We start from the raw sequence: 26,377 nt of genomic DNA on the forward strand, positions 1-26,377 counted from the left end.
AATACTATGCTGAATACCGCAACAGAATCGGTTCAGCCAAACGCGAGATAATCGCGCACAAACACACATACATACAGGTCAAACTGAGAACCTCCTTTTTTGAAGTCAGTTAAATAAACAAGAAAGTTATACATATTTACCTAGACACTTCTTCTTATAATAGATAAAAGTATACAAAAATAAAGTATATAAATATCAGTCACGTAAATATAGCAGCCAATGTATAGAGCAGACAAACAGCTATAGACGATGATGGATGAACAGATAGATAGCGATAAAAAATTGATAGTAAATAGAATACCTATAGTGAATCATATTATGTGATGGCGCGAACTTATACACTTATTTAAAGGGGGGAAAATCATCCAATGACTTCTCTTGGGCGAGGCGAGAGGGAGTGTCAGACACTCTTATTTTTTGAGGGGGAAAATCATCTAATGACTTCTCCCGCCTTGGGCGAGACGAGAGGTAGTGTCAGACTCTTGCTGACTAAAAACCACCCCGTTCCTATTGCTGCTTTCCGAGCAGGAGCCCCGGTAACCCGCTAGGTAGTCCGCAGCTCCAGGAAATTATACCACGTAGGGTTGCCAACAAGTATTATACTATTGTTCTTTCTTTCTTTTTACTGTTCAATAAAAATGAAGTGTCATGTCAGTGTCAGGAACACTAAAGGTAAGCGTCCACAGACCCGCATCGTACGCATTGCACGCATCGTACGCATCGTACGCATTCCGTATGATAATAACCCTTCGCATTTAGGCGTTGCTGATGATGCGGTCCGTACGATGCGGATCAGTGGACGCAGTTGTGTGAGTTTCTATACAAGACAAACTAAAATACATTGCGTGCGATGCGTACGATGCGGGTCTGAGGACGCCTACCTTAAGTTTGAATTGTTTTTCTGTAATTAATTCAAAATGGCAGGAAGACAGAAATAGAGCTTCAAATCTATACTAATATTATAAAGCTGAAGAGTTTGTTTGATTGTTTGATTGTTTGTTTGTTTGTTTGAACGCGCTAATCTCCGGAACTACTGGTCCGATTTGAATAATTCTTTTTGTGTTGGATAGTCCATTTATCGAGGAAGGCTATAGGCTATAAAACATCACGCTATAACTATTAGGAGCGAAGAAATAAAGGAAAATGTGGACAAAACGGGGGAAATTATTAATTCTTGAGGGCTTCCGTTGCGTGCGCTGCGAAAATGGTTCAAGATACGAAAATTATATGTATGAAAGAATTATTCCTCTTAAAATGATCTAAAAAAAGTCCGCGACAGTATATGTCTATCTTTTAGGATTAACTTACTAGAATCGTTTTTATGGTAAACAAACTGGGTCGAAATTAATGCATTATTTGTTAAGAGTTGTATTAACGAAAAAATATTAATCTTTATCGAAATAAATGTGTTGTTCATTAAGAGTATTTAATTGTGAACAAAGGAGATGGGTAAAGATCGGCCTTTTTTCGCCTATCTTATTCGTGAAAATTCCAAGTTTCGATTTTGGCCATTATTATCATATGTATATTAAGTTTAAGTATCTTTGTATGCATCTACAATAAATTAATTAGAAAAATAAAAAGGCAAGTAACAAGAAAAACCCTTCAAACTTGACATGTTTATGGAATTTTTGCTATTTTTGGCGTTTTTTCGAACTTTGGCTGTAAAAAAAGTATTAAGCGCTTCGTGCACCACAATGATCTTATTTTTTTTATATTAGGGTCAATAAGCATCTAAACTAGCATTAATTTGTTTTGGTGCATTGAACGCACCTATGTGATACAAAACAAAACACTTTGAATGCGCGTTTACCGCGCATGCGACGTGTACATGTTCCGACTTGTCTGAGGCTCATATTTATCGTTCAATTCTACATTGGATTTTTATTTTGTTTTGAGGACACATGTTAGCGTAATTATTTGTGTGTTTTCATATATTATGTCCAAAAATAATGCCCGGAATTCAGTGCGATTCTTGTAAAAAGTGGTTAAAAAGTAAAAGTGCTTTTCGTGTTGTTTTTAATAATAAAATAATATCTGTTCTTAGACAGCATAAAAACTTTGCTTTACAAAAAGGACAGAAAGTATGTTCTGCATGCCGAAAATATGCATATCGTAACTTAGATACTAAAAATCGTTCTACATCTTCTTCGAATATTGCCGACAGTGTTGAACCGTCCACAAGTACGAAATGTGAAGCAGAAAAGCCCAAAGTAGTGTTGTCGTTACCTCGGTGCCACAATTCAAATGTACGTTGTATAATATGTAATAGTCAGAAGAACCTTGTTACAGTACCTCATGCAGCTCGAACACAAACATTTATTGAAAGAGGAATATATGTAACGGCAGGAAAACGATGTTGCAAAGATCATCTTTCTAAAAAAGTATTCACAGATGCGTCGCTTGCGGATTTAAAACCAATAACAAATAATACACATTTATATGAGAAGGATATTGAAACTCTTTTGCAAGATATTAGAGGAATCGCAAAAAAGAAAGGTCTCGATTTTGACACTCCGGGACAGTTGAAAGATTCCGATTATTATTCACTAATGGGGTTAACTATTGAAAACTTCGATAAGATTTTTGATTTAGTAAAGTCAGGCATTCATTCGTCAGAATACAGATCAAGACGCACTTGTTTAGCTGTATTACTTGTGAAGCTTAGAACGGGTCTTTCAAACGGAGTACTCTCCGCATTATTTAACTTAAAAAAAGATTGCTTGCTTTCTCTATACAATCTGCTCGACAAGCCCTGATAAAAAACTTCGTTCCATTATATCTTGGAGCGCAGCATATTACAAGAACTAAGATTATTGAAGACCATACGCGTCTATTGGCAAAAACATTATTTATTCCGGACGATAATAATGAAACTGTTGTTCTTGTCGCTGACGGCACATACATTTACATTCAAAAAAGTAGCAATTATTCTTTCCAAAGACGATGTTATTCTATACATAAAGGAAGACCGCTTGTTAAACCCATGATGTTAGTGACGACAACAGGGTACATATTGGATGTTTTTGGACCCTACTTTTCCGATTCCAAAAATAACGATGCAAACATTTTTACACATATATTAAAAAAAGATGCTCATAATATCAGAGACTGGCTTAAACCTAATGATATTATTATCGTTGACAGAGGTTTCCGAGACTGTTTGAAGCTTCTCGAGGACATGGACCTAATTCCTAAAATGCCTTCATTTATTAACAAACAGGCACAATTCGTGACGAAGGACGCTAATGAGACACGCTTGGTGACAAAAGTTCGTTGGGTTGTTGAGGCTGTAAATGGCCAACTCAAAAACTGGAGAGTACTGAATAATGTGATACCAAATGTCCAAATACCATATATAAGAGATTACGTTCAAATCGTGTGTGCAATTCTTAATGCCTTTCACCCAACAAGAATTAACAGTGATGAAGACGACAATATCATTGCCCAACGGATGCTTGATTTAGTGAAGAAACCTAATCACCTACAGAAGACGGTTGAAGAAAATGGGTGGGCAAGAAAGAAGGCAATATGGCGTCCGTTAAGCGAATCTGATCTTTCAGATTTCCCACAGTTAACATGGGAAGAGCTGCGAAATCTCACTCTTGGAATATATCAGCTAAAACAAAGCAGATCTTACACTCAGGAACACATTAGCCAAACGGGAATGTACTCCCTATACGTTCATCGAGAAGATGTCTCAGTTATCCGAATTCAATTAAGATCACGACATACAAGCTCAAAAATATATAACATGTGGATAAGAACAGCCATAAGTCCTATGATAAACATTGAATGGTATTGTCAGTGCAAAGTTGGCGCAAGAGTTGTCGGTTGTTGCGCGCATGTTGCATCTGTATTATGGTACTTGGGGTATTGGCGCCATAATCGTACAGAAACGAAAACACCAAGCCTTGAATATGCTAATACATTTGAAGACGCTGCTACTGGATGGTCCAGTGACGATTCAGACAACCAACATGACGAGGAAGCATAATTAAATACATTTTGTAATATCACAAATATACCGAGATTTCTCATTTTTTTATATAAAATAAAAATATTTTCACAATAAACCTAGCATTTTTATTTCTACTAGGTATAAATATTAAGAAAATAATAATACATTACAAATTGCCCGATAGGCGAAAAAAGGCTGATCTTTACCCACCTCCATTGTCTTTGACATCACTAAACTTCAATAAACATCTGAGAAGATATTACAATTTTAAAATAACTCCGATATAAAATTCACCCGCGTCGCATGATGTGCGAAACACGACGCTGCCAGGAGGAGAGGCGTTTTCGAACGACGCGGAGCCTGGTGTAACTATACTCAAAAAAAATATAGTCTTACTAACGAAGTATGTAAAACATTTTTTGATCATTGACCATCGAACTGACCATTTGTTTACAGCGTAGAATGGCAAAAAAGCGGTTTACCACACGCCCACATTTTATTGTGGCTGTCTAACAAAGTACAGCCAGATTCTACGTATAGTTGGTATAGTGCAATAATATCGGCTGAAACATTTGACAAACAAAAAAAATCCAATTCTTCAATTTATTGTCATAAAAATATGATAGGGTATAAAAATATGGTCCTTAAGGATTTCATAACCTTGCGTCACCATGTATGAAAGAAAACATTTGTTCTAGAAAGTACTCTTTCTTTTTTTTTTTGAGGGGGGAAAATCATCCGTTGGCTACTCCTGCCTTGGGTGAAGCGAGAAGGAGTGTAAAAATCACCCCGTTCTGATTTGAGCCGGGGCCCCGGTAATCTTTTACGTTGTCTGCAGCACCGGATCGGGCATCAGCCCTACTGGGTCCCATCTGTAGTGGCCTGGCTCTTTGAGGCACGCACAGAACGCGACGCACGGGTCTGGTTTTAATCGGGCGACGAGCTACTCTTGCTCGCCGTCCGCAGACCCGCGCTTACGGTGGCCGGGGATCGTCAAGCGATCCTCGACGCCCGGAGTGTCTACTGCGGCGGCTGGAGCGTGATGAGGATCGTTCCCTCACGCGCTCCGCCTCATCCTTAGCTAGCATGACTGTTTCGTAGAAGGGGAGACGGCGTCCCTTTCCCCTCGCTCCGCACCTTGGCTGAACTAGAGCCGGACGCGAGAGGTCACAGTCGCCGATCACATCCCAAGGACACGGCGGTGCTCAGCCCATGCAGGACACACCGCTACTGTATGCTCCACCGTGTCCTCCGGGTGGTCCCCGCAATGCCGACACCTGGGCGTTTCCTCCCGCCGAATTCGAAACAGGTACCAACCGAAACTTCCGTGTCCGGTAAATACCTGCGTCAGGCGGTAGGTGAGGACGCCGTGACGCCTCTGCCACCTCTACTAATAAAATTCCTAGGGTACTTTTTAATACCCTAGGAATTTTATTTCTGAAGCACAAACCGGGGTGGCGGTTACCCAACCTATAGGCGCAGGTTTCCGGAAAACAGTGAAAACACATATAGTATAGAAATGAGTGTGGATTGTTCCTTATAATCATAGTCCAGTGCTATCACGAATTTTCAATGCACAAATTAACCGTGGGTAACAGCTATAATTTATGAAGCTGAGAAAGTTGTTTGCAAAAATAAATATAATGCCTAAAATAACTATTCCACGCGGACGAAGTCGCGGGCACAGCTAGTAATTTAATAAAAAAACGAGCTCCTTATTTATTTTAATTATAATTTTGATTGTGGTTAAGCTTATGAAACATTTCTAGCCTACCCTTTTGGGGATATAAAGGCGTGACGATACGATGATTCCATGCAGCAGTCATGCTAACTAAAGAGAAGGCGCTGTACGTCAGGAAACGATGTAATTCCTACAGTTTTATGCACATAAAGTTTTTATTATCGACCAATTTATCCGATTGCAATAAAACTTGGTAATAAACATTGGGATTTCCCAAGCAATTTCGCATATACAACTTGGATAACGTTTCATATTAAAATTGATGACTTAATTCTCTTATATTCTGGAGCTGCAGACCACTTAGCGCGTTTACCGGGACTCCGGCTCGAAAAGCAGGAGTAGGAACGGGGTGGTTTTTAGTCAGTAAGAGTCTGACACTCGTCCAAGGCGAGAGAAGTCATTGGATGGTTTTCCCTTGATTCTCTGATGGTTGGACCTTTATTGGCAGATAAGAGTAACTTTTATTTTAGAAAAAAGAAACTAAATGCTCTCTGAAGTCATTATTCTACGCAGACGAAGTCGCGGGCGACACCCAGTTTTATTTTTATGGAATAGGGGGCAAACGAGCAGACTGGTCACCTGATGGTAAGCGATCAGCGCTACCCGTGGACACCCACAACACCAGAGGAGTCACAGAGGCGTTGCCAGGCTTAAAGGCTAGTCACTATGTACATAATATACAACAAAGTCGCTTTCTCTGTCTTTTTTTAATGTGTTTTTTTAATAGATAGTGATTCAAATGAAAGGTTTCTGTGTATAATACATGCATAATATATCACCATTGCACCCATGCGAAGCTGGGGCGGCTCGCTAGTATTATAATAATTAGCACACACGCGTAACAGCCTACCAAAACATAAGGCCATAAATTAAATAGGACTATTGTCATAATCACATTGTATTTACCAATCAAACAGCCAGATAAGATTACAAACAAAATACTTAGAAATAGCATGTTTTCATATTATTTGTTTATGAAAATTTCTTATTACGTAAAAATCACTCTTTAGTCACATATTATGTAGTGGCTTCTACCAACGGCTTTGCCCGCGTTCCTATGAGATAAACTTTTCACGAAGCGGCAATGGTAGGCTGCCTATCGTCATTTATAGATTGCAAGCATTCGTCAAATGACGCGTCCGGAGCAGTAAACCAAAACCAACAATTTATATCACTACATAATATAAAACAAAATCGCTTTTTCTGTCCCTATTTCCCTTTGTATGCTTAAATCTTTAAAACTACGCAACGGATTTAGATACGGTTTAATAGATAAAGTGATTCAAGAGGAAAGTTTATATGTATAATACATGCATAATATATCACCATTGCACCCATGCGAAACTGGGGCGGGTCGCTAGTTTAATATACTTACAGAAACATACACACAGGACAAACTGAGAACCTCCTTTTTTCGAAGTCGGTTAAAAATAACATTGAATATCACAATCGTAATATCAATTATGTAATAAATTAGAATAATACATAATTCCAATAATTCGTTATTGCATGTTTGCTTACTTTGTTACAAAGATAATCGCCATTTTCCTCGTTGATAAACAAATAAATAGACAGTCGATAATACGTAATACTTTTGAGAATTGAGATAAAACGTACAAATATAGCATTTCTATGTCTCATTGGTATGATGTATCTGAGTCATAGGTAAAATATTATGCTGTAATAGATAAACAGGTAAAGAAAATATTTTCCTTGAAACACCAGAGGCGTTACAAGTACGTTGCCGGCGTTTTGGGGGATAGGAATTTAAGGTTGGGGAATCAGGGATTGGGAAGGGGGTTGATTGGGCCTCCGGTAACCTCACTCACATAACGCAAGCGTTGTTTCACGTCACTTTTCTGTGAGGCCGTGGTATAACTCCGGTTGAGCCGGCCCATTCGTGCCGAAGCATGGCTCTCCCACACTTATACTCTTACTAACTACATTTCAGCTAGCCATACACATATTGTTTACGTTTATGAGTTTAACTATATCCGAAAATGGTACACATACATAATTAAAGGTATTGTTATTTTGTTCATCATCTTTTGAGTAGAAAAATGCGTCCACCTAGTTCACTTGAAATTACATGTGACAGCAAACTATTTTTTTGCAGTCTTCAGCGCCGACTTGTCTGTCCTTCAAAGCGATAGGCTCGCCCCCCTTTTTACAAGGTACTGATAACGTCTTTCACAAACATTGGGTGTACTATATCTACCTTTCCCATGAATGAATCGCGTGATGTCATATCCTGTTTTGTTATTTTTTTTAATGGGAGAAGCCCGCCTCATTCTGCTAACCTTCCCTGTTCCCTAAAACCGCTGCAACTCCTGTAAGCCAGGATCTACAGTAGATATAACCATGAAAACACCGGAACACTGAAGTCCGGCGCGTCTCAGGGACATGAATTACTGTCTTGGATCCCGCAACGAAATAAATAGTTTCTACTTTATATAATAGTGTAGGAGTAGGAACGGGGTGGTTTTTAATCAGTAAGAGTGTGACACTCCCCTCTGCCTCGACCAAAACGAGAAAAGCCATTGAATGTTTTTTCCCCCTTAAAATAAGTAACTTTAAGTTATAAGAGCTGGTTTTGGAGTGGTAGTTGAAAGCGGGCATTAGTTAGTCCCCCACGCAAAAATTTAAGTCAAGAACTTTGTTTTATAGAGTAAGCCGGTAAACGAGTAGACGGATCACCCAAGGACACCCAAAACACCGCAAGCGTTACAAGTACGTTGCCGGCCTTTTGGGAGTTAGGAATTTAAGGGTTGTTGGGAAACTGGGGATTGGGAAGATTGGGCCTCCCGTAACCCACTCACACAAAAAAACACAACGCAAGCGTTATTTCACGTCGGATTTCTGTGGGATCGTGGTATCACTTCGGTCGAGCCGTCCCATTCGTGCCTAAGCATGGCTCTCGCACACTTTTACTTTTAACAGTAAATAGAAAATCAATAATAAATTTATAAACATGTCGATATTATCGATTATATTGCTCGCTTATTGATATTGATTGTGGATTAAACATGTACATAGGCACTTATAGATAGTACTATCTTTGTGTAAACACTTATCTACGAAATCACGTCTATGCCTAAACACATTACGCATACGGAATCACGCTAATTATACCTTGAAAGGGCCATTTTAGGCAAGCGTGGTGATTAATGCTTAAACCTTCTGCGTGCGGGAAGAGGCCTTTAAGGTGTTTCATCAGACCACCACAGATGAGGCCCAGTAAGGCTGATGCCTGATCTGGATCTGCGGACTACCTTGCAGGATTACCGGGGCTTCGGCTCCAAAAGCAAGAGTAAGAACGGGGTGATTTAGACTTAGACTTAGACTGCACGGTTGGCGCGGCGGCGGCTGGGCAACTGGCTGCCGTGCAACGGGTAGCAGGTTTGATTCCCGCACGGAGTAACTCTTTGTGTGATCCACAAATTGTTGTTTCGGGTGTGGGTGTCCACGACACAGGAGAAAATCCTAATGTGGGGCAACGTTTTTAATAAAGAAAAAAAAAAACAAAAAAAAAATTGTAAGCGTGACACTCCCTTTCGCCTTGCCCAGGGCGGTAGAAGTAATTTTTTTTTTTTTTTTTTTTTTTGAGGGGGGAAAATCATCCAATGACTTTTCTCGCCTTGGGCGAGGCGAGAGGGAGTGTCAGACTCTTACTGACTAAAAACCACCCCGTTCCTTCTCCTGCCTTTCGAGCCGGAGCCCCGGTAAACCCGCTAGGTTGTCCGCAGCTCCGGATTAGGCATAAGCCCTACTGGGCCCCATCTGTGGTGGTCTGTGTTACATCACGACGAGCCTGTCGACAGCGTGCTTCGAGTCAAACGCCACATCGGGCCACGTGGAAATCTCCCAGTCCGATGAGGCAGTCAGCATTAACGTGTGGTCGCTGTGGGCAGTCTCATCGAACGAAGTGCCCAGCGATCGGAGTACAATGCAGGTCATGTAACTCATTTGGTCATTATGCTAAGTTTTGCTATAAGAATAAACAAGTCAGACAGTTGTATTCGTTTACTTCCAAGTCAATACAAAATGATAATTATTTTGTAGGAATTTTAAACAGTCAGTCGAGTCATAATCATCTTAGTCATTTACATAAACAGTCACACAGTCAGCCACAAAAACAGTCAAAAAGTCAATCATATAGTCAAACACCAGTCAAATCGCACTCACACACAAGTCAAACAAGTCAAATTTGTCTAAACAAAAATAGTCCAAGTCTAGGTAATCTCCATGATGACAATGCTTATTGCACTGAGAGATTACACCGTCATAATAAAAACAGTCTTACAAGTCAAAGTCTTAATAAAAATAGTCCTATAAGTCTAATAAGTCAAAATAAAAATAGTCAAAGTGAGCAATATTCATGCTACACTAATAAAAGTCCAAAGTCCGTCAGTCGCAAGACAATAAATAACAATAAAAACAGTCATAGTCTAGGTCAAGGACATGTTAATTATAATAAATCTAATAAGAACAGTCAGTCCGTCAATAAGTCACATAATACACACTTCCAAAACATTCATCACCACAAGTACACTAAGAAATCACATCATTGTCAGTCAAATGTAAGTAATACAGCATCAGAAACAAATAATCACAACATGCATTCAAATATACCAAACGTAGCATCTCATCTAAATAATTTAAATCAACAAATTAGTCATGTCAAGGGTAATTCAGTTTCAGAAAATCATTATTCAGGTAGTTCATGGAAAATAAACTTACATGTGGGTAACCGAAAAATAAATTGTGTCATAGACTCAGGCGCAGATGTAAACGTCATATCTGTCAAAAACTTCAAATTTCTTAATCTGTCAAAGTCACAAATTGATAAATGTCATGTAAATGTCACAGGATTTGGTGGCAATAACATTCCAATTCTAGGCAAAGTAAATTTAAAATGTAATTTAAACATAGAAAATAGAAATATTTGTGAAAATATAGTGTTCATTGTAGCAAATATACTATGTCCAACTGTCTTAGGTCTTCCCACTTGTGAAAAATTAGGTATAATAAAACGTGTATTTTCCGTCACAAAACAAGATTTTTGTAAACAAATTCTTACACAATATGATGATTTGTTTAAGGGTCTTGGATGTCTACCCCCAGTCTGTCATCTGAAACTCAAGCCTGGTGCAGTTCCGTGTATCGATCCGCCAAGGAAAGTTCCGTTTGCGTTGCAAGGAAAACTGCGCGAGGAATTGGATCGCATGGAGCAAATGCAAGTCATACAAAAAGTCACAAAACCAACTGAATGGGTAAATTCTGTGGTAGTCACTGTCAAAAGTTCAGGTCAATTAAGAATATGCTTAGATCCTAGAAACTTAAATAATTGTATAATGAGAGAACATTATCCGTTAAAGTCTATTGATGAGATACGGTCACAGTTAAAAGGTGCCGCATGTTTTACGCATCTAGACGCTTTCTCAGGTTTCTGGATGATAAAGTTAGATGAATATAGTTCAGATTTGTGTAATTTCGTCTGAAATATTTCAAAGAACTATGATGAATTTGTTCGGTGATTTGGAAGGAGTTTTAATTTTCATTGATGATATTTTAGTACATGGTCCTAATGAGTCGGTTCATAATGAACGACTACATAAAGTTATGCAAAGAGCACGTCAAGTTAATTTAAAATTTAACAAGTCGAAATGTAAATTTCTAGTGTCAGAGGTATGTTTTCTTGGTTATGTATTTAATAAAGATGGTGCTAGGGTTGATCAAGAGAAAGTCAAAGCAATACTCGAGATGCCCACACCAACCAATGTCAAAGAGTTGCAAAGAACATTAGGTATGATTAATTACCTAGGTCCATTCATCAAGAATTTGTCAGAAAAAACTCAAATATTAAGAAATCTTTTGAAAAAAGATTCAGTCTGGATTTGGGATGAGAATCATGAGAAATGTCTTAAAATTTTGAAAGAGGAGATCACAAGATCACCAGTCTTAGCTCATTACAATCCATAAATTCCATTAGTCTTGTCAGTCGATTCGTCAAAGTCAGCATTAGGTGCAGTAATTTTGCAAAATAATAAACCTATTGCATATAGTTCTAAAACTCTCACCATAACCCAGGAAAGATATGCTCAAATTGAGAAAGAATTGTTAGCAATACAATTTGGTTGTGAAAAGTTTCACCAATATGTTTACGGTCATAGAGTAACAGTACATACCGATCATAAACCATTAGTCTATTTATTTAAAAAACCACTTCATGATGTACCTGCAAGATTACAACGTATGATGTTAACCTTGCAAAAATATGATTTAGAAGTCATACATGTACCTGGTAAGGAAATGTATATATCAGATACCTTGTCTAGAGCAGCTATTCAGGAAAATTATGTACCTGAAAATGAGTCTGAAATGTCATGTCATGTAAATTTAATGTATTCAAACCTTGCAATTAGTAAAGAATATAGCACAAAATTAAGTCAGGAAACTAAGAAAGATGAAAGTTTGCAATTGTTAAAGAAATATTATTATGAAGGATGGCCTAAAAATAAAAACAATGTAAGTCCATTATTAAAACCATATTGGAATATTCAAGCTGAAATTCATGTAATTAAAGATTTAATATTTAAAGGTTCAAAATTAATTGTTCCTAAGTCAATGTACAAAGAAATGTTAGATAAAATACATAAAGGTCACCAAGGTATAAATAAATGTTTGAAATTAGCTAGAGAATCTTTGTATTGGCCAAATATGTCTACAGATATAAAAAACATAGTAGAACAATGTTTAATATGTGCTAAATTCAAACCATGTAACCAAAAGGAACCACTACACAATTTTGAAATTTGTAAGTATCCATGGCAACAAGTCGGTATAGATTTAATGTATTTTGATAATTTAACTTATCTTATTGTCACTGATTACTACTCAAAATTTATAGAAATTGCTTTGTTAAACAAAGACAGTCGTTCAAGCAATGTAATCACACATTTAAAGTCAATTTTTGCACGTCATGGGATACCATTATCTTTAGTGTCTGATGGTGGTCCACAATTTCAGTCAGTAGAATTTAAAAATTTTCTAAATGAATGGGACATAGAACATGTAGTCACTAGCCCATATCATTCACAGTCAAATGGTCAAGCAGAAAGCTCAGTCAAAATTGTCAAAAATATGCTAAGAAAATGTAAGGAAAATGGGTCAGATCCATACATAGCATTATTGCATTATAGAAACACACCTAAGAATAATCTGTCGTCACCCGCTCAATTGTTAATGTCTAGAACTTTAAGAGATAACATACCAGTGTCATATAAAAGGTTAAAGCCAAAGGTTGTAAGATTTAAAGAATATGAAAAGTCTGTTGTCAAAAATAATTTAAATAAGTCAAAGTATTATAATAGGAATACTAAACCATTGTCTATGTTACAACCAAATGATCATGTATATTTTAAGAGAAATCCTAAGAGTCATTGGGAACATGCCACTGTGAAGGAAAGATGTCCAGATAATAGGTCATACATTGTAGAAGATATAAATAAAGTCAGGTATAGGAGAAATAGGGTACACTTAAGGCATAAATATTGTAATGGCAGTGACAACCCTACTCCTATGAGGTCCAATTCTTCGCAGGGGAGAGATGAGGGTGACAGACAGGAGCCGGAGAATCCAAAATTCCCACAATTTTATAAAACTAAGTCAGGTCGTGTTGTGAGACCAACACAAAGGTTAATCGATGAAATAGATTAATTTTTTAATTTAAGAAGGGGGATGTTACATCACTAATTTAGTATCATTCGTTCATGTCATTACCCCGTCACTATGGTCTGAGGTCAACGACCACTGTCGTTCTAGTGTGTGTCGAGTGCAGTCGCACCTACTAATATAGTAAATAATTAACATTGTAAAATAATGTAAAATACAAGTCATCTCACATCAAGTCGTTTAATTTAATAAACACAACAATAATACAGTCTGATGGCTCTTTGAGGCGCGCGCGGAACGCGACGCGCCGCACGCACGGGTCTGGTTCTGGTCGGGCGGCGAGCTACCCTTGCTCGCCGTCCGCAGGCCCGCACTTACGGTGGCCGGAGATCGTCGCGCGATCCCCGACGCCCGGAGTGTCTCTCGCGACGGCTGGGGCGTGAGGAGGTTCGTTCTCTCACGCGCCCCGCCTCCTCCTTAGCTAGCATGACTGCTTCGCAGAAGGAGGAGACGGCATCCCAGTCCCCCTCGCTCCGCACCATGACTTGTACCAATGCCGGACGCGAGAGGTCGCCGTCGCCGACTACATCCCTGAGGACACGGCGGTGCTCAGCCCATGCAGGGCACAGCGCCACCGTATGTTCCACTGTGTCCTCAGGACGGTCTTCGCAGTGATGACACCCGGGCGTTTCCTCCCGCCCAATCAGAAACAGGAACCTACCGAAACTTCCATGCCCGGTAAGCACCTGCGTCAGGCGGTAGGTGAGGACGCCGTGGCGTCTCTCAAGCCACTCCTCAAAGAGGGGACTTATCGCTGCAATGACAGCGAGCCCAGCCCTCGGTTGCGACAGTCGTTGCTGCCATTCCGCCATGAGATCGCGCCGGAGCTCGTCCCGCCACGCACTAATCTGGCGCGGCAGTGGAGTTTCGCCCCGGCGACGCGCGTCGGCGCGTAAACAGAAGACGCGCGCAAGCACTTTCGCCTCCAAATCCCACGGCGGTAATCCGGCAAGGAGGTTCGCCGCCTCTCCGGAGATCGTGCGATATCCGCGGATCACCCGGATGGCCATGACCCTCTGGGACGTGAGCAGCGCCCGAGCTGGCCGCCGCATCAGGTTCGGCGCCCACACAGGGGCGCCGTAGAGGGCCATGGATCGCACGATCCCCGCGTACAATCTCCGGCAGGAGGCATTTGGCCCCCGAGGTTGGGCAGGAGCCGCTTAAGCGCAGCGGTAGAAGTCATTGGATTATTTTCCCCCGTTAAAAAAACTGGGTGCTGTCCACCAGAGATGTCCTATACTACGTTGCTGTGGATGCGTTTGGCTTCCACCAATCATATTCATTATACACAAAGCTTAGCACTGGAAACAGCACAAAGCTTATCTGGTGGAAACGGACTCAGCTAAACTATGTTGTTTTATATGGAAAGATGCGTGATAATATAAGCCCTGGTTTCCTTGCGATATTTTCCTTCCCCATTTGTCAGTGGGGTCTAAATAATCAAGGGAAGTACATATAGGTAACTTGGAACAAATTTTTACTCGACGTTGGTAGTTGCGATCCCACTTGCATGAGAAGTTTGAGAAGCGAGCGTCTTAAACCTCCGGGGCAGTACACAGGAGGTACAAGCCAATTTTATTACGCCCTGCGAATTACTACCTATATGACTGCACAGGTAGTGCGCTGGCTGGGCAACTGGCTGCCGCGCATTGTCACGGGTTTGATTCCAGCACGGAGCGGTTATTTGCGTGTCTCACAAATTGTTGTTCCGGGTCTGTGTGTGTATGATAGTAAACGCACCCACAGCACAGGAGAAAATCCAAGTATGGGGCACGTTTAAAAAAAAAATACTATTGTGACAAATCGGTCACTAAGCAGTCTAGACAGTATTATATGTATTAGTAAATGACTGATTACAATAACAGCTTACAGTACATAGCACTTTACACATGTACTTTAGGAAATTACGAATATTTTCCGTAAGATGAGTATAGAAATATAAAAAAGTAATAGCACAATAAATGCTTTAACTTTAATTACCTCATAATCAGATAAAACATACCTAATTTGTTTATCAAATACATTAGGTTAATACATTATGACGAAACGTTCTAGAAATAACTATTTTAACTGATAACTTTAACGGACTAAAGTTTATACGAGTTTTTGCATTTTTGGCGGCGCTAGTGTCGTTTTTAGGCTCTGTATAATTTAAGGAAAGTAATTCTAAGCCGTGTAGTGACGGCATAGTAGAGTACATTTGTTACCCCTTCCTGACTCTCATCGTAGTTCTCATAAGAGCCGTTTAAGGTCATTCAGGTTATACTGAGCAGACTTAGGGACTACACATTTGATAGAGACCGAGCTGCAGCGTCTCTGATAAACCTGAACCTTTTAAACTGCCATATCTAACTTATCCATGTAGCATGGAGATTATGGCAAACTTTCTTATGATCTCTGAAGAGCAGGAGTAGGACTTGAAACGGGATATATACCATGTTTTTCTATTTCTACGAGTTTCCGATATTTTGTTTGTCGAGAATTGAATCGAGTTACAAGTGATAGAAGTGACATTGCTAGCGGTGTCAGCAAAAAACGAACTAGAAAGAGGGTAGACCGATTTGTTTGTCTGCTCTAAAAATATCCACCCGCATTTACTCCAGTTCATCCGTTATCATGGCGCTTGCAACAGTTCCGAAATATCGGATACTCATAGAAATAGAAAAACATGGTAAATATCCCGTTTCAAGTTCTAATACTAATGTTAGTGACCAAGTCAATTTAAAAACTTATATAGTTAGCAGGAGTAAGCGCAATGAGCAGGAATAAGAACGGAATGTTTTTTAGTCAGTAAGAGTCTGACACTCCCTCTAGCCTCATCTCAAAAGTTAAGAACGTCAAATATGATATATCTATATCAAATGTATTATTGGTTGCACGTGCAAGATTAGATAAAGTAGACTTAAAACTTTCGAGACCATCACACGTGAATTTCCAATGACTGTCTGCGTTTATTGATAAAATTCTGACAGTTGTCGTGTCATGCCACATTGCCATAATCAATTTTACCCAGCTGTTTAGGCCGGAGATAATATTATTTTAACAATTTGATCCAACACACGTTTAGTCTAAAAATTTACCTAAAATTAATTTTAAAAAATGTAATATATCTTTACATTTTTTTGCCAGATACCTTTGTAAGACTCATCATCAGCCTATAAGTGGCCACTACTAACCAAAAGCCTCTTCTCACTTGGAAAAGGTTTGAGCATTTATCACCACGCTTGCTCAATGCGGGTTGGCGATTTCAAACTTATATTTAAAAAAATTAAGCCCCAGGTTTCCTCAAGATATTTTGCTTCACCGTTTGTCAGTGGTGTCTAAATATGCTTAGAAAGTGCATATAACTCGGAAAAAGTCACATTAGTACTTTGCCGTTGGTAGGTTACCACGACATCAAACTCGCTAAGGATCAACTCGATTTCTATTTCTTATTCCTCGATGCTTTTTAATAGCCGAGGAAAGAGTAACCTTTAAAATTACATTAATTAATTTAGTATCTTTCAAAGAAATTATAACTGCCGCAAACAAATAATTAGTTACTATAATTAAACTGACAGGACTATAAACGTCACTAGCGCCACCTACTGAGCGCGAAAACGTAAAATTCTCACGCGATTGACGTAATAAACATCCGAATTCATCGAAACACGTGTTTAAAATCCCGTACGTTCCCCTCAACGTAAATAAAGTGGTTCTAATTAAACGCATACCTGTAACAAGTTAATACAACATTGTTAACATCAGTTAACATCTGAATGAATCTTACGTTATACTGAGAATGAGTAACTAATCAACTACTGTGAACTTTCATGTGAACATTAGCTCATGACGATACCTAAGTACGTGTGTCGCCTGGACAGTCAACCTCGCTACATCCTTGTTGACTGGACATCTACACTACATGAGCTGCTGTTTACATGTGAACATTAGCTCGTGACGCATACCTAATTAGGTAACAAAATTATTATGATGCCTATTACGCGCCAATGCGTATTTTCCTATAGGTAATCTATTAAAAGAATGTCGGCCGATATCATTTCTTCGATAATAAAGTTTTTCGCTGTGAACACGTTTTTTGTTTTATTATTAGGTCATAAAAATACAATTATTCATAATCCTATTAGGTATAATCGTATAATCATTTTATCTTGAGTAAATAAACTTTATGTGATGCACAAATTGTTGTTTTGGGTCTGGGTGTCATGTGTATGTGACATTGTATGTTTGTAAACGCACCCATGACATGGGAGAAAATCCTAGCGTGGAACAAAGTCCTTTAAAATGATTTTGTGGATCACACAAAGAGTTGCTCCGTGCGGGAATCGAAACACGCTACACGTTACGCGGCAGCCGGTTGTCCAAGCACCGCGCCAACCGTGCAGTCAGGTCCTATCGCGGGAAGAGACAGGTGATAAAAATATTCTACTCTGCCTTTACAGGCTATAGAAAAGTCTGTGTTAGTTACAATATTTCCGTTATCACAATCGAGATCTTAACGCTCTCTTATCTACAAAGTCTCCACACACCTATTTCAGTTAAAATACATAAAACCGGTATTTTTATGAGCAAGTCCGATGACTTAATACAAGTTTGTTTTACTTAAAAGTAACAGAACAAAATGTTACCCCGTTCGGCGCACTGATTGGCTTTTCAAAGTCAAAGTCAAATCATTTATTCTAATTAAACCACATACATACATACATACATAACCTCACGCCTATCTCCCATAGGGGTAGGCAGAGACAATGGAACGCCAATTGCTGCGATTCTTTCACACTTCTTTCACTTCATCAACAGTCATCAGTCTTTTCATGCATGCTCGTAAACCATACAACTACTTAGGTACTTTTGAAACGACAACAAAGAAAGAAATAAAAAATAGTCTGTCAGTCTGCCCGTCAGTGAAGCTAGGTACTCGTTCCAAAGTGTAGCTTCAAATGGAGAAGAACGAGCAAGAAACTCCATTAATTACTCTTTTAAGTCTTTGACTGCCAATAGAAAACTGTTGACGGCAAATCCTCCGCTAACGTCGGTCACCGGTGACCACCACGGCGTTCAATGTGTTAAAATATATATGTCTACAATTTCTCTGATACTCATTGACCTGTTCCAATGAGCCAACCAATCAGAGCGTCGAACGCGGTAATGTCTCGTTGCTAGGCCCTCTGATCGCCAGATCAACTTTTTTTTTTATTTAAATAAGCACATGTTTGAATAATATTATGCAATAAGCGTTGTTGGTCTAGTATAGAGACAATCATGAATGATGGTTCGATTCCCAGCCGATTACAAACTGGAATTTTTATTGGACAATATTTGGTAGGCAGATAATAAATAAAAATTGATTTTGAGCAGACTCAGTAAGTAACAATTGTCTTACTACATTGTAAGCTTTTTTATCCGACGTCACGCCTTTTATCCCCGAAGAGGCAGGCAGAGGTGCACATTACGGCATGCCGCTATACAATGTACACCCACTTTTCGCCATTTGTGTTATAAGTCCCATGTATTAGGGGGTGAGCCTATTGCCATATACTGGGCACAATTCTAGATTCCGTATTACTGCTGAGAAATTTTCGAAAAACCGAAAAAAGCCCAGTAATACTTTGCCCGACCGGAATCGAACCCGAGACCCCTTGCCCGGCAGTCGCACTTGCAATTTTATTGAAGCCATATCTCGCGTACTGCCTTTGTATTAGTTAAATCAATTTTTATTTAATTACCTGTATACCAAATAATTTAACTGACTGTACCATAATTGTAACTACCTTAAAATTTCATATCCTTTTTCCTGAAGAGTAAGGTATGTTATTGCATGCTGTTATGAGACCCACGTTATATGGGGGAAACGCTATCAAACGATAACACAAACAATTTTTTTATCTCACTGTAAAAATAAAACTGAAAAAATCCAGTATTAAGAATTGTTCTTTATTACTATTTATTTTCAGCCATGGTCATCCCACTGTAGGGCAAATAAATACCTCTTTAATAACCATTATTTGGTTTGTAAAATAAATTATTTTCTTCCAACTCTTAAATTGACCTCGAGCCTTCAGATCAATGGTAATAACGTATTTTTTAAGCATATCATATTCAAAAATAATATCAACATAATTCAAATACTTATAATGATGAAATATGACTTAATAAGGCCTACTCCAGACACAGAATTACAATTATTATCCAATTTATTATACTCAATTTAATGTGATCAGTGGTGATGAATGCTCATTCCTTCTCTGTGTAAGAAAAGGCCTTTGCATAGCAATGGGACAGTTATAGGCTGATGATAATGAACATTATGCAGACCATATTCATATCTTCTGCTGTCACTCGCTGTCCACAGACCACTGGTTGGGGACCTTAGAAATCAGGATATATATCCAATGAATTTTTGTGATATCAATTTTGCCTGATCTTGAAGATTTCATCTTTTGGATTCATTTGTCTGATTTTAAGTAAATAAACCATTAAAGTTGGTTTAAATAATTGATCATTTCAATGTAAAACATGCCATAAATATATTGTACCTAAATAACTAATACTACAAAATATCAATGTGGTGTTCATACAAAATTGGTATTTAACTATATCATAAATATTATATATTTATAATAAATGTCGGAAATTTTGATATTCATAATAATTATCACATATTTTCAAACTCAATAAGAATCACATTGAAACATTATGAATCAGTGACTGTCTTTGCCAGCTAGTTGACTTACTTACACAAACTTTCACTTTCCTATGTAAAAATGTTTCAGTTGAGGAAATTAAGTATTTATATATTTTAGGAAAGGAAACTATTGTACTAGTAGTTAATAATTTAGATTTAAGTTAGCTTCTAATTTGGGTTTTTTGACCTGGGGTATTCAATATCAATCAATAGGAATCTAGAACGAAGTGTATATTAGTTATTCATTAGTCTAAAAGTTTCGATCGAAATTACCTCCTAGGCTCAAACAAACTCGATTTTACGGTACATATTGTATTAGAAAATTATTAATTTAAACTTATAATTTGAACTTAAAACGGTATATTTATCATGTTTTTCAATTATTATGAGTTTCATCATGATCATGGATAAACTGAGTTAGAGAGTTTATCCATGATCATGGCGCTTGCAACAGTGCCGAAATATCGGAAAACATGGTAAATATCCCTTTTCAAGTTCCAATTGGACGTACTTATGCAACAAGGAACCAATCCACACCATTGTCAAAATCAAGATAAGGACACAGAAAGTTTCAAAAATAACTCTTCTATTAAATGATCTGACAACTTTGACAGAACAAAACAATTCTATGACAAAGATACCAACCAACAATTTGGTAATTAACCGCAATTATTCAATAAACTAACAAGATCCATAACCCATAGTCACCCAACAATCCTGAAAAATTTTGTATACAGTAAAATTGAATGTAATTTTGGATTAAGTTTATTTACAATATTGTACCAAATAGTTTATTCTGTGTATACAAAGCTAATATTGATGAAAATAATTAGTATTTTAAATAATATCTAATCGAAGAAAACTTTGATGGTTCCTTATTGAAAAACTATCTGTGTGTGTGTTGGTTCTATGTTTAAAATGGTTTTATGTTAAAATAATAAATGAATACATTGAAAAAAATGGGGTTTTTCATTTTTTATTATAAATTTATACCATGATAATAAATTAACAAAGAACCAACCCACACACAGATAGTTTTTCATAGTTTTTCAATAAGGAACCATCGAAGTTTTCTTTGATTATTATTTAAAATACTAATTATTTTTATCAATATTAGCTTTGTATACATAGTATAAACTATTTGGTACAATATTGTATATAAACTTTATCCAAAATTACATACAATTTTAATGTATACAAAATTTAGACAAAAATTGCTTTTTCTCAAAACTGTCATCGTGTGGGTTGGTTCTGTGTTGCGTAAGTACGTCCAATTATAATGTTAGTGATCATGTCAGTTTAAAAAAAAAAGTTTTGACTTAGTGATTACCATCCACATTAAAGTATGTAAATCATACAATTTCATAACAAGCTATCTTTACATTCATGTTAATCACCTATCATTTTACATACAATACAATACTAATTATCCAGTCCTTTCTAATCTTACTAAGTTATTATAATTGCTAAAGTTTATAAGTTTATGTTTATGGTTGTTACTCATTAACATCAAAATGGCTGAAAAGATCGGAATCAAATTTGGAACAGGGGTCAATTACAGTATGAAATAACACATAGGCAACTTTTTATCCCATTAGAATATGGTTGAAGCTGCTGGTAGAAACTAGCTAGATAAAAAACATGTATTTTATAATTTACTAAGTACAATTTTATAAAATAATTATCATACAATACATGTATTTTATAGTTTTCTATATTAATTTTTTTTACAAGAGAATTACACCATGTTACATGACCATTCAGCCAATAAATTTGTCTATAGTAAGTAGTGATGTTATCCTGACTAATGATTTAGGCAGAAAGCAGTTATGGAAAACAAGGTATAGTAGCCATTTAGTCAATGTCAAGGCATAATCTCTCTGCATAAATTCAGGGTCAACTCTAGTGATAAAAAAAATATGATGTGCGATTGCCGGCATTATAAAGTATAGATTTTATATTGTCGTATTTTAAAATACGGAATAGAGCTATCAATTTACAGCGTTCGAGTAAAAAACAGATAGGAAAAATTCGATGAATACTATACCTACTATAGGAATAACTATAGTACCGTAATTCTTCCTAGCATTAATAGTTTTAAATTGATGACTAAATATCATAACTGTTGTCAGCCGGAGAAATCGACGACGACCGTGAACATTTTTTTTCTAATTAGACCAAAGGACCGTGCCATCAAACACTGACTGCCTAGATTTCGTTTAATATTACATGTACGTACGTTCAAATGGTTACTATATATGATACATGACGTAATAACGTACCTAGGATTATTTTCCGGCGACTCGCATGAGGCTCCTCAGTGTAAACCCACTCAAAATCGGTTCTGGATACGCGAGCACCCATGTTTCATACACTCCTGGTTTACTGGTTATTAATTAAAACATTAGATAAACTTCACACAGCGCGCTATTGAACACTTTACTAAATAAATATGAAGCGATGCGATATCACGAGCTATCGGATTTTTTGTAAAATAAATACAAACACGACACGACAGCTTTCTTGCGGCGCGGTTGATTGATTGAAATGAATGAAGTGAATCATTCGTTTTCATAAACTCACGTGAACGAGTGAGTGAATGAATAAATAAGTGTTAATTTGTTTATGACTCACTCTATGATTAGGTAGGACGAGGAACCCGACGAGAAATTGACGATCTTCAAATTATTTCGCACTTTTGGTCTAAATTACCACGCGATGTTTAAGTTGAGTTTTAATTTAACCGATAATTTTAGGATTTCGTAAATTATCTCTTCTTATTTTTGTAGTTAAATCTTGCTATTTTTATTTAACTGTAACTTTATTTATTTTAATTAAAACAATGAAAGGCAGCACTATGGAAAACATCAATCAATTATTAACAAATTGGACACCGTATCAGATAACAAAGACCGAAGTCTTTCGGTATTATGTGAAAAAATCCCAATAATAGGTTTTTGTGGTATAAGCCGGTAAACGAGTAGATGGATCACCTGATAGTAAGCAATCGCGTTACAAGAAGAGTGTTGCCGGCCTTTTGGGGGTTAGGAATTTATGGGTTGTCGGGGGCTTGGTAAGGGGGGTAATTGGGCCTCCGGTAACCAAATAACTACTAATAAGTAACGTAATAGGTACTTTGCTCGAACCTTGACTCGAAATTCGAAACCTCTTCGTGTAACTGCCACACATGTAGCTGTAGCTTAAACGAGAAAGTCCGAATCGAAACATGATGTTCATTTTTTATATTTTAATGTAATCATGATTACTACGATACCATTTTTTTTTTATTATTGGGACCAGTAGAATTCCAGCGCAAGGCCCTATCTTACACATATGCTGAACTGGTTCCGTTTCACCGGAGACTTGGAAATTCGGTGTATAAAATCCATTAATCCACATAATTATTATTATCAATCTTTGCATAAACCTACCTAATCTATTTATCATTTATTTTTTTAGGGTGCGAAATAAATGTATTTTTTTTTCTTTCTTTCTTTTTTTTGTTTATATCATTTCAATTTATAAGTGTGGGAGAGCCATGCTTCGGCACAAATGGGCCGGCTCGACCGGAGTGATACCACGGCCTCACAGAAAACCGACGTGAAACAACGCTTGCGTTGTGTTTCGTTGTGTGAGTGAGGTTACCAGGGGCCCAATTCCCCCCTTCCCAATCTTGCCCATCCCCGATTCCCGAACAACTACCCTTAAATTCCTAACTCCCAAAAAGCCGGCAACGCACTTGTAACGCCTCTGGGGTTTCAAGTGTCCATGGGCGGCGGCGATTGCTTACCATCAGGTAATACGTCTGCTCGATTACTGGCGTGTTTAACTGCCTTGCTTCGCCTCATCATCATCAACAGCTGAAAGACGTCCACTGTTGAACAAAGGCCTGGATCGCCCTTAGTCGTCCTTGCTTCGCTTCGCCTCGCCTTGCCTTGATTTTGATGACATTTTTGTGAGTTGCATATAATGCGCAGCCCACTAGGCAGCCCGTACCGGGCCGACGGACATTCAATATCGGAGAATAAAATATACCTACCTACCTGTTTTTTGTGAACCTCGTTTCATAAATACTGAATATTATACCTTCAATGTTAAGTAGGTAGGAATACGAGAATACCAGTCTACTAGTAAAAAAAGTATTAATTAAATCTATTGCTCAACCCTGCACCTAGCAGAGAATAATCAAGTAAAGTGTTAAAACCAGCCCTTTTTAGGGTTCCGTAGCCAAATGGCAAAAAACGGAACCCTTATAGATTCGTCATGTCTGTCTGTCTGTCCGTCCGTCCGTATGTCACAGCCATTTATTTCCGAAACTGTTGGGCCTACATAGTTGAAACTTTGTAGGATGATGTATTTTGGTAACCGCTATTCGAATTTTGAATAAAAATGAATAAATTTAAAAAGTAAAGGGGAGGACTCCATACATGGAACTGATTCAACAATTTTTTTTTTCTGCTAACATATCCGTGATGGGTGTCTATGGATAGGTCTTTAAAAAAGACATTAAGGTTCCTAAAACAATGTTTGGTCAAAATCAACCGTTTGAAAGTTAGACGCTTCCAAAGTGGAAAAATGAGTGTCCCCCCCCTCTAACTTTTAAAATAAGAGAGTGAGAAAACTGAAAAAATATATGCTGTAGATTTCAATAGAAACTAACAACAAAAATTAGTTTGAACCAGATATCATTATTAGTTTTTAAGAAATAAAACATTTTCAAGTCAAAAACCGCAAATATAACTTTGTCGTTCATACAAACACTATGTAAAACCAAGTTATTTTACAACTTTTATATTATGTCATCTACTTGCTGTTACGGAACCCTTCATGGGCGAGTCCGACTCGCACTTGGCCGGTTTTTTGAAAATCATTCAATGATCTCCCGTCTCCTGCCTTGGATCACGCAAAGGGGAGTGTCAGACTTACTGACTAAAAACCACCCCGTTCCTTCTTCCGCTTTGAGCCAGAGCCTCGGTAACCCGTTACGTTGACCGCAGCTCTGGAATTAAAACCAATCTGGACAGGGTATTCGTGCCAACACGTGGCTCTCCCGCGTGCATATTCAAACAATGGGCAGAATATCTAATGACAAAGAGACCCAATGAGCCATCCCAGGGTTGGAAAAGATACGTTCGACTTTCAGCTTTATTATAAAAGAATTTAAGTTGAAAATTAATTTTCAGAAATTTCACGGTACATACTGAAAAGAAAGTTTCTTTTTTTTTTGTTGATGCTGTACCTACTGTTATTTTTGAATATTTTCCACGGTATAAAAAAAAACAACTATGAGTCTTTGATTAGTCGATCATTTTGCGTTATTATTTATCATCTCTCATTGATGAGTCTTGAATTTTTTGAGTCATATTTTTCTAACATCATAATTTTTATTTTAGTTTTTCAGCTGAACACCTGACGGGTTCCTTTGAGTCACATTTTTTAAGGCTTACGTATTTTAATAAATAAACAACATATTATAAATAAATGATTAACTATCTATAATGAATCATATTGATGGGATGGTAAATGTTTTGCTTAAGCTGATTAGACTATATCATTCGATAAGAGATATTTATTTTTCTATTGACTGCCTATCTATTTCTGGGAGTTACGCATCTGTTAAGTATTTGATTTGAAATTTTTCGAATATCATTTCATTCGAATAAACATCGTCAGGTTTTATAAAAATTTAGTCTTTTAAAAGGAAAGGAGGGACCAAATGCCCGCCTTGGGTGAGGCGTGAGGGAGAGTCAGACTTTTACTGTCTAAAAACTACCATGTTCCTACTCTTGCTACACGTCAAAGGCTAACTAACTTGCTTATAAAAACTTGATATTACACTTAAAACATGGTTGTCTTGGTTTCTATATTTGTTTGGTTATTTTTTTTGAAAACTGAATCGTGTTTACGATTTTATTTATTATCATAGATTTCAGTATTCTGTATCAATAGCGCCTGATAACATACCCGCGCAAACCGTCGTAGTTGAGTCGTAATTTTGTTAGCAATGTTTATCAACAGAGGCGCGCTAAGCTACGTTAAAAAATTCTTTTTTGGGAATGATGTAGTCGAAGATAAGAGATTGGGCAATTAGATAATGGGGTCAATTTTCCGTTTAGCCATTTCTCCCGTTACCTCACTCATGCGGCGAAATACAACGCAAGCGTTGTTGATGAGAGAGATATATATGAGATGAGACCTTGTCACGGAATACAGAAACTTTTATTCCGTGGGCCATGTTATTAATTCGGTCTCGATG

The 26,377-nt window shown here is 37.7% G+C and overlaps 1 protein-coding gene and 1 long non-coding RNA gene across 9 annotated transcripts in view; one reads left to right on the plus strand and one right to left on the minus strand.

The window, feature by feature from the left end:
- LOC118280447 (sphingolipid delta(4)-desaturase DES1) overlaps positions 1–22,675 on the minus strand; it is a 36,433-nt gene extending 13,758 nt beyond the window's left edge. Inside the window, exon 1 of the mRNA XM_035600483.2 lies at positions 22,404–22,675. Within this exon, the coding sequence (XP_035456376.1) occupies positions 22,404–22,485 (82 nt within the window). The 5' untranslated portion in view covers positions 22,486–22,675. The remainder of the gene's footprint in view (positions 1–22,403) is intronic.
- The window catches only part of LOC126912019 (uncharacterized), a 111,205-nt gene that overhangs the window by 69,190 nt on the left and 15,638 nt on the right, over positions 1–26,377 (plus strand). The window lies entirely within an intron of this gene.

This window comes from Spodoptera frugiperda, chromosome 21 (assembly GCF_023101765.2).
Source record: "Spodoptera frugiperda isolate SF20-4 chromosome 21, AGI-APGP_CSIRO_Sfru_2.0, whole genome shotgun sequence".
Taxonomy (NCBI): Eukaryota; Metazoa; Arthropoda; class Insecta; order Lepidoptera; family Noctuidae; genus Spodoptera; species Spodoptera frugiperda.